The sequence below is a fragment of the Augochlora pura genome, chromosome 2, assembly GCF_028453695.1.
Source record: "Augochlora pura isolate Apur16 chromosome 2, APUR_v2.2.1, whole genome shotgun sequence".
Lineage (NCBI taxonomy): Eukaryota > Metazoa > Arthropoda > Insecta > Hymenoptera > Halictidae > Augochlora > Augochlora pura.
In genome coordinates, this window is record NC_135773.1 from 21,764,282 (window position 1) to 21,774,460 (window position 10,179).

A 10,179-nucleotide genomic window follows, 5' to 3' on the forward strand; every position below is an offset into this window, starting at 1 on the left:
GGCTATCGAAGTTTTCCACATAGTTGTCAACATAATTGCGGTTCCCGCGTGGAACTTCGACCGACATTATTATCGTCGATTCGGGCGCATCGATTGTCTGTTGCCGCCGCGGCAACTGAGATCCGGCGAAGTTCCACCACGGTATAAAAGCCTACAGCCGCGAAGCTTATCGGAGTCGACGGAATTCCGCGAGGCCTCCGCAAGCTCGACTCATCCTCATCCATGGACGCTAATTTCTCTTGAGTCTCGCTGCATGTTTCTATCCACCTCTCTCTCTTTCTCTCTCGCTCTCTTTTTAGTTCTCTTTCTCGTTCTTTGGCTCTCTTTTTAGTTCTCTTTTTCCCTCTTTGGCTCTCTCGTGCTCTTTTTTGTTTTCTTTCTCGTTCGTTGGCTCTCTCGCTCTCTTTTTAGTTATCTTTTTTGTTATTTGGCTCTCTCGCTCTCTTTTTAGTTCCCTTCCTCGCTCCTTGGCTCCCTCCCTAGTTCTCTCGCTCTTTGGCTCCCTCTCTTGCTCTCTCGACCTCTCCCTTGCTTTTTCGCTTTCTCTCTTTCTCTCTCTTTCTCTTTCTCTCTCTTTCTCTCTCTTTCTCTTTCTCTCTCTTTCTCTCTCTGTTGCTCTATCTCTCTTTCTCTCTGTCTTTCTCTCTCTCTCTCTCTCTCTCTCGCCGTCCCTCTCGTCCCCGCGTTTAAAACTCTTTCATTGTTTTCGCGAAAGTTGGCGAACGAGTCCCGACGGGGGATGCGCCGAACGACACGACCCAATTTTCCGTGGTGCTCTCGGAGCTCGAGGTGTTCGTATCGACAGGTCCGCGATACGAGCCACCAAGCCCCTCTTAACTTTTTCGATACAAATTACGAAGTCGGACGACGAGCAACCGCCCTCCCCCAGGCCCGACAAGCGACAGTGCCAGCCCGGTAATCTCCAATCGACCGGTCCTCTCAATCGGAACGTTCAATATTGTCACGCTAGACCGTGTACGGTAATTAACCGGTGCACGGTCCCATCATTAGTACGACTCTGTAAAATTAACCAAATGACAAGTCGGTTCGCGTCGATCAATTTTATAGAAATTTTTTTTAGTTGGTCAACTAATTTGGTGCTAAGATTTGTGAGAAGGTTGGATCCTATATGGGGTATAGATGGTAGCTAGGATGGTAGCTTAGGACAGTAGCTTAGGAAAGTATAAAACCTTAGGAAAGTATAATACCTTAGGACAGTACCTTAGGAAAGTATAATACCTTAGGACAGTACCTTAGGAAAGTATAATACTTTTACAAACATTTGATTATTATTGCCAATGCAGCGTACTAAATAAGAAACATGATCGTGCAAAGCAGGGGATCAATTCTCCTTGCTCCTCGCATCGATTAGTTTATAGATCTTCTTGTTTATTAACCCTTTGCACTCGTAACAATTTTAACTGTAGAATAACTTCACTGGCTATTTTTATTTTATGCAACAAAGTGCACTTTTATTCATACGAAATTCATTCTTGTGATAATGTCACTATTTAACATAGTTTTAAAATATAAACTTTAATTATAAGGTATAAGAATGATTTTGGAACGTTATATTAGAATTTTGTGGTGCGTCAGAGTCACTACTCGAGCGCGAAGGGTTAATAGAAGTAACATCACCGAATTCCTTTATAAATCCTATAAATCGTAGTCTAATGCGAGCCTTGCTATTACAGGTCCGCGCCATCTGCTCGAAATTCGGCGCTGCTATTCTGTCGCACGCGTCGCCGCGTTTCCATGGCGACCGTGTCTCGCGTACAGTTAAATGTTTAAACGGTGTCCGTAAACGGTGGCAATAATCGCAGTCACGCGTGTCGATTAACTCGTCACGCAGCGGCGCGGGTAGGCAACAGGCCGTCATAGACGCAGGCACACAGGCGGCTGGAGAGAACGACATATACGTCGCGTCTAGTCGCGTCTAGTTTCGCCTCGTCTGGTTTCGTCTGGTCTCGTCTGGTCTCGTCTCTGGTTGCAACCGCTTAACCAGCTCACGCTGGGGCGAGGCTGTATATTCCGAATGTATATTAGCCGCTTATCCGATTCGCCGGTCTCTCTTCGAGCTGCTGCGACGTTTACGCCTTCGGGGCTTCTCGAACAGAGAGCCAGGACTTTCCTCGGGGGCCGACGAACTTTGCCGATGACAAGGAGCGATTTATGAGAGACCAAGATAACGCGAGACAGACCGGTACGCCGCGTCTTCTATCGGCGTGCCGGTAACTACGGTCGAAACGTGTATTCTAACCCCTTTGCCTTACCTCAGTTTCTTCGTAGTTACAATAGTAAGCACCTTTTCGATTGCAATAATTTCTTAGAAGTGAAAGTAAATTTGTATTTATTGTCTACATGTACGAGAATGATTAACCCTTTGCACTCGAAGCCAACTGGAAATCTAAAATAATTTTGTCTGGCTTCCAGTGTTTCCATTTTATATAACAATATTTATTTTTTGTATATAAAATTGACTCGTATAACAGTTACACATTTAACAATGTAAACTTTGGCAATATTTATCGAAAACAATTTTGGAACTTGTTGCAACTATTTCAATGTCGCCGCAGAAATGCCACTCCGGTGAAAAGGGTTAAATATTGATTGCAGGCGCCTCTAGAAATGATCGTGTCTCGTTTCAAAATAATCATCAAATTTACTAATATTTAAAAAATTGTTAAGGGCTAAAAATAGTTAAAAAATTGTTCAGATATATTACAATAAAAATGAATTTTCACGATTGGTCAGAAATTAGTGTCACCCATATTTGGGTGACGCGGCGCCCAACGTGTTAAAGTACGTCAAGGGGTTAACGTTTGGCTTGTTGTTCGCGATCGGCTGGGCCGATAATATTTTTCGAAGCCGCCGCTCGTAGATAAACGTTTCGCGATTCTTCTTCGCCGATTTGCATACCACTTCGCTGGCTCGCCGTCGCGAGAGCTGGACGGAAGGAGCCTTCGCGTTGTTTTTATCAGCGCGGAGACTCCGGGTTTAAGAGACCGGGGACTATTGTTTGGTTTCAGTAGCGCGCGGTTGGCGCTGTGCTAACAACGGGCAATTGCGCCGGTCCACAGTGCGGAGAATTGAGGAGTTTTTCGGAGGAAAATAAAATGCCCTCGTAAATGTATGCGGAATTGTTGATATATTTTACGGAGGAAAGTTTATTCGTTCTCTGTATATTAGTTATTATTATACAGGGTTATTACTGTGGAATAGGAAGACGTAAATAAATTTATGCATTTGTGGAATAGTGAGATTGGTAATTATATTTTACATGCTTCTTTTTATTTGTTTAAATAGGATTTGAACGTCGTTGATTGTAAACGTCTGAAAATTTAAACTGACTTGAATTTTCTACTTTGTTTAAAAAATCTTTGCTGATTTCGGTGGGGATTTCGCTAATAAAAAGATAAATAAGTTATAATAAGTTATGTAAGTAGTATTACACAGTTTACATGTCAAATGAATACTTTTGTAGACAACATTCGCCTGTTTCGCAAATTAATTTAACTTTTCTGCAAACAAAATTAACCCTTTCACAGATCAAAATTAACCTTCTCTTAATAAATTCTCGAAACCATGAATTTGTATGTATGTTTATTACAAAAATAAATGAAATAACATTACAAATCTTCTACAATGATGTATTTTATCACAGAAAGTTACAAAAGAATTATTAATTATTAACTGGCAGACATCGTTCGAAAAAATATGCTTAAATCTCGTAACGTTAGAAAAGTGTAATATAAATAATGCAATTACAAATTAGTCCATTTAAACACAAGCTTAATTCGATGAGAAGAGAATGAAGAATTATCGACACATGAATTCGACTATAAACGTGGAGTTTTTAACTCCTAATTAACCCTTTGCACTCGAGTGGTGACTCTGATGCACCACTAAAAATTGTTATATCGTGAACAATATAATATTAAAATTGTCAAACGCATAATATTAAAATTGCCAAACGTATAATATTATAATTGTCCAACGTATAATATTAAAATTGTCAAATGTATAATATTAAAATTGCCAAACGTATAATATTAAAATTGTCATATTTAAATAGTGATCAAAGTATAATTGTATGTGTCACATGGTTCAATATCATATGCAGAAAATGCAATAAATCTTATAAAGTAGAAATACTGCATAGATGAAACGAAAACCATTTTGGATTTCGAATTAAAATTGCTTTGAGTGCGAAGGGTTCACTTTACGAGTTCTCTATTCAAGAAATTATAATTTATCGTCAGCTGTCAGTGTATAAATTGTACAATAACAGTCTTAACAGAGAAAAGGGACATGCGTAAGCCACGTGACAGGGTGTACTGGTCCTGTACGCAACGTCGTAGCAATCAGATTTTGCTGCATCCTCCATGTTGCTGGAAAACATATTTATTTTAACCTATATTTTAATTTATTTCATCTATTAACGATATAATACTCCGCGAATTTCTCAACACATGTACATGTATATTAATGTAAAAAGGAAATATCGTGACTCTTACCGAATATAAAATGTAAAATATACAATATAGAATATTTTTATAAAAATATAAAATATTCAGTGAATATAATATAATTAGTGAATATAAAAAGGAAATGTCGTGACTCTTACCTCAGTATCAGTCGATCATAAATTAATCAGTGAATATAAAAATTAAATATCGTGACTTTTAACTTAGTATTGGTCGAATGCAAAATAATCAGCGAATATAAAATAATTAGTGAATATAAAAGGGAAATATCGTGACACTTAGCTTAGTATTGGTCGAATATAAAATATTCAGTATATATAAAATAATCATTGAATGTAAAAAGGAAATATCGTGACTCTCACCTGAGTACCAGTCTCATATAAAATATTCAGTCTCATATAAAATAATCATCGAACATAAAAAGGCAATATCATGACCCTCACCTCAGTACCAGTCTTATAGCGTCTTCGATGAACGAGACACCCGGAGGACTCAGCAACGTCCTCGCCTCGCAGATCGTTCTCAGAACGCATTCTCGTCCCGGCAGATTCTGGCTGAAACAAGAATCCATAGTAACGAACACAGACGGGACAGGACAGTGACACCAGAGAGAGAGAGAGAGAGAGAGAATGATTCACTGTCACGAGGGTACCTGTCTAGAGCAGCCTCGAAATTAGCGTACAATTCGCGGCGGTGTCTTCGTTTGACCAGCCACGTTTTCCGGAAGAAATGCTTCTTCTTCGGGCTGTCCTGCGTCTGTATTGGAAAGATCGTGTCGAACTCGAAGTCCAAGTACCAGCTACTTGGCAGCGGCAGTTGAATGGATTGCAGCGTTGACAGTGTCATCTAAATTTAAATTTGAAAATTTAAAATTTTAATTCAGAAAACTGCAGGTAGATATGATCGAATTTTTGAAATAATATTTTTAGAATTAATAGGTTAGGTCACTGTTTCTTCTGTTTTTGGTGTGGCAGAAAATTATGGAAAAATTCGCGAATTTTCAATCTAATGCGGTATAAAGCTTTGAATTTTTCTTTAACATTTTTAGTTTAGTAGAAAATAATTTACTGTTTTGATTTAACCCTGTAACTACCCTCGCGATGGTTTTCATCGATTTAAAATTTGGTTGAAAGGTTTTCCTTGAGTGACGTATCGAATCTAGTTACCTTATCTAATTATTCTATAAGATCTCACGGTATTTTAGTATATTTTAACCCCAGGAAGACGGAAAGATAAAACAAGTAGACGTACCATTGAATAGGTAACCGAATACCTGAACCACGTCATAAAAATTTCAATTCATTTATGAAACGACATAAAAATTTCAATGTATTTTCGAAACGATCGAATGAACCTTTCTATTACGTAACAAGCTGCACGATCGAAGCTCCACCAATGTTTGCTTCAATCATAGCAAACGTATCCGAACACGACTGCGAAGTTCAAGAAAGCCGGCCTCTTTATTCACGTCCCGCAGACAAGCTTATGGCAACGTAAACCATTTAACAGCCAAACCGACCGCGATCGCAACTTCTACCTAAACACGTTTCCACGGACGCATTTCCACGACTCGGCCGCATTTTCACGAACCGACTCGGCTGCACTTTCTTCCCTTCGCTCGGGACCACTACCAGAAAAGCCATGGAATCGCGTCCGGCTGACTCGCGGACAGTTTCTTACGCGGATTGAAGACACTCGTGCCGATCGTAGGGCATTCGGAACTGTACAAAACGGAGCGCGGCTGTGATCGCGTGCGCGCACTTACCACGAAAGCGCTGCCCTTTGGAAACGTCAGCCGCCTGCGTCTGGAAAGTGTCTCCGGCGACCTTTGACCCGGACCGCTTAAGACGGTGTCATTACGGTGATACACTGGGTCCCCGGGGATCGGCGCCAGCACCAGGATCACGGCGAGAATCAGGACGAGCCACGGGGCTCTCATTTCTCGGAATTACCGGCTTCGAAATCAGCCCGTTTCGCGGAGCGGAAAGAACCTCAGACCTCTCCTGGGAGCCGCCGGCCGGAAAAGTTTTTCAGGGAAGCCGGGAACATCTTTCGCGGTTAACAACGCCACCGGAGATCTGCTGCTGCTGCTGCTGCGTCGGCTGACGTTTCGCTCGCGGACTGAGATGCAAGCCGCGTGGCACGTTCGCGGCAATCGTCGAAGGAATCCGTCGTCGCCGAGACGGAACGTGTTTGGCCACTGTGTTATCAGGCTCTTTACGGTGGTTAGTCCAGCTGTCACGCGGTCACGCGGTTGACTCTTCTAATCAGATGCCTTCGCGAATTTTTGTTGAACGTCATTTGAGGCGCGCGTTAGAGGACCGCCGTCGTCGCGTCGCTGAACTGTTACGTGCCGCCATATTTTTTTCTCGGTGGCCGCGGAAAATGTTACCCTTTTACTTGTGACTAGCAATTTAAATGATTTAGTCAATTTAGGTTAATTCAACCGATGCGATTAATAAGTAATTAACGGTAATATTTAAGTCGCTGATTGCGGTTAATGTTTAAAAGCAATCTGATTGTTTATCATTAAATATGGTCTTTATTTATGGTCTCCTATTAATCATTGGGCTATGGGTTAACACCACAAATCGTTAGGTTATGGTTAATTATTATTATTATTCTTTATTATATATCTATATTATTATTTATTAGCTAGTAAGGCCCTATTGAGTTACATGGAGTTAATGTATACAGTCCGAGAAATAATAAAAATTAATGATCGTCGACTGATTGCTGACACAACTCTAGAAACGCCATGTTAACACTAGAATTACCAGCAATTTAACTATACCTATTTCTACAAACACCAGTCCAGTCATTTTGACTTGAACAAGTGTCAATAACAAAAAATATATTTATTACAAATACATATAATATATAATAAATAAATATATAAAATTCATAAAACTGATTCTTTAGTTATGGCTACACCACTCATGACATCATTCCGGAAATAAAATGTTAGACGCAGTAGAAATTATCCATAAAAATTGCAAAGCCATTTTTATTGGTCCGATAAACCTAATGTTAAGTGTCACGTGGAGAGCGATGAAAATCACGCCGACGTGGTTAGCAAAGCCGAGAGAAAGAAGGAGCGTAGGAGGAGGACGTCTGCGCGAATGGCACACGGGGCGAGGCGCATACCGGCGCCTTTTTCAGTCCCCGCTCGCCGGCAAAGAACGATTTCAAGCTCTCGCATACCGGGCGGCTCGCCGGGATTCCTGGACGAGAGGACCACCCGATCTCTATTCCCCGAACCGCGTTGCGCGACGCGCGGGATCAGGATGTCCCTAAATTTCGCAAATCTCTCGAAATATATTCGACGGGCCGCGCGACCGTCTACCCCTAGCGTTATCCAATCTCGAGGAATCCTGACCATTTCCCGTGGCTTCCATCTCTGCGCCGGGAGGGTAGGGGGGTAATTTCGGCGTGGGCCTGCGAGCGCCGAGCCAAACCCCTTCGCAGACATCCCTCCCCCCCCTCTATCAAGCAACCCCGCTCGACTTTTCTTTCCTCTTACTAGCGAGTATGTACGCAAAGTGGTTTTTCCAGGAGGAGGAGAGAGAGAGAGAGAGAGAGAGAGAGAGAGAGAGAAACTGAGAGATGAAGAGAGAGAGGGGGAAGGAGCGAGACCGAGAGATTAAAAGAGAGGGAGAGACAGAGAGACTGAGAGATCAAGAGAGAGTGAGAGAGAGACAGAGAGAGAGAGAGAGAGAGAGAGAGAGAGAGAGAGACAAGGACTGAGAGATCATGAGAAAGAGACAGAGAGAGAGAGACACAAAGGACTGAGAGATCATGAGAAAGAGACAGAGAGACATAGAGCGAGAGAGAGAGAGAGAGACAGCGAGACTGAGAGATCATGAGAGAGAGACTGAGAGAGCGAGAGAGAGAGACTGAGAGATCATGAGAGAGAGAGACAAAGAGAGAGAGAGACTGAAAGATCAAGAGAGAGAAAGAGAGAGAGCGAGAGACGGCAAGAGAGAATGAGTGAGAGATAGAGAGGGGGGGAGGGAGGGAGAGATAGTGATTTATCCTACGTCCGGAGACGAACTGATTTCGCTTGTCCAAACCTGGCCGATGGCCCTTAATTAAACGGGTCGCTGCATTTTAAACGGGGAACGGGGAATTCCCGAAATTGCGGCCCGGCCAATACTTTCCCGAATAAATGAATCCTTGATGTCCCGGCCAAACGGGTCGTTCCGCGGAACGACGATAATCCCGGGCGAAAGTTTGATGCGGCTCCGCTATAGTATCGTGTCGCTTCGACGACAACTTTGTCCTAGAAAAAATGGGACGCCGCGCCCGATTTTATTTCTTTTTTTGCTTTTTTTAATCACGTTCGCGATAGCATTCGTAAGCAGTTGAGTCTTCAACAGCAACGTACAATGGGATCTCGATTAAAGCGAAAGTATCTGGTGTGGAACATTGGCTGAATTTTGAACGCTTTTTAAACGGTAGCATGAAGGATATATTGAAGAATGGGAAGAGGACGTGACTGGGGGTGTATTTTTATATATTATATTTATATATATTCTATTTATATGTTTGCATATTATTTTTTGTAAATTCGGATATGGAAATAACATTATGAAATAATTCCTTTGTAATAATGGACATAAACAAGAAATTTGTGCAATGAATATTTGATTATTATCACTTAAATTTTCTTAACGATAGCGTATCATAATCTCATCTATACACGTGAAACAAATACAAATTATTTTATTACCAACCCCAAGCATTATTTTCTCTTAAATTGGCTGCTCATTTTGCGACACGAATATATGCCATAAACAAGAAATAGTATTATACAATACAGATTTATATCTTCTTATTACCACTTAAATTTTCTTATCAACAGCGTCCCCTAATCTCATCTATACATATACTACACCACATCCACATTATTTAATTACCAACCCCACGAAAAACGAATACTCCTTCGATTTTCATTCCACCTGATCATTGAAACATCGCGCTAGTCGGCTTCGCCAGATTCAGCGTGTTCATCATGAGATATTTTACGCGCTAGATGTCTTTCACGTGGCACAACTCTATCGCGTGTCGGACGGTCTCTCTCTCTCTCTCTCTCTCTTTTTTCCCTGTGCGACACGAAAGTGTTCGTTCTGGCACGGGTAGTATTGTGTTTGTAGTTTTCCGGGGAATTTATGTTCATTCAGGTGTCAGTCAATGGACACGCGCGGTCGTTGTTAATGAAACGGCAAGCGGATAAAGTGCCGTCATTAATCAGGCTAGAAGCGGTCCGCTGGAGTGCGAATGGAACGCGGACGGAGGGATTTTCGAATTTTCCGGCGGCTTTGGGAGCAAAACGGGGCCTTTCTCTCTCTCTCTCTCTCTCTCTCTTTCTCTCTCTCTGTCTTTCTTTCTCGCTTTATCTTTCTCACTCACGTGGGGAGTGGATCTCTCCCTCCCTCTCTCTCTCTCTCTCTCTCTCTCTCTCTCTGCCTATCTATCTATCTGTCTCACTTTCTCGCATTCTCGTCATCGAATCGTAAGGATCGATTACACGGCCCGGATCGATGCTCGGCACCGCACGGGCGAAGACGTCGCGAGGGCGTGCCGGTTTCAGGAATCGTCGGCGACTAGCCGGCGCTAATGATGTGCAATGGAGGGCGCGAGCTGTGCCAGCTCTGACATTCTCAAAGGGAGAATTGCACGACGTCGTGTG

General features: G+C 42.2%; 1 protein-coding gene across 1 annotated transcript; it reads right to left on the bottom strand.

The window, feature by feature from the left end:
* Window positions 1-4,258: 4,258 nt before the first annotated feature.
* On the bottom strand, window positions 4,259-6,426 carry LOC144478426 (uncharacterized). Its single transcript, XM_078196294.1, has 4 exons — window positions 6,253-6,426; window positions 5,140-5,333; window positions 4,931-5,041; window positions 4,259-4,391 (listed from the first exon to the last, which is right to left on the bottom strand). The coding sequence occupies exons 1-4, from the start codon at window positions 6,424-6,426 to the stop codon at window positions 4,259-4,261; spliced, it is 612 nt and encodes a 203-aa protein (XP_078052420.1).
* Window positions 6,427-10,179: the final 3,753 nt, after the last annotated feature.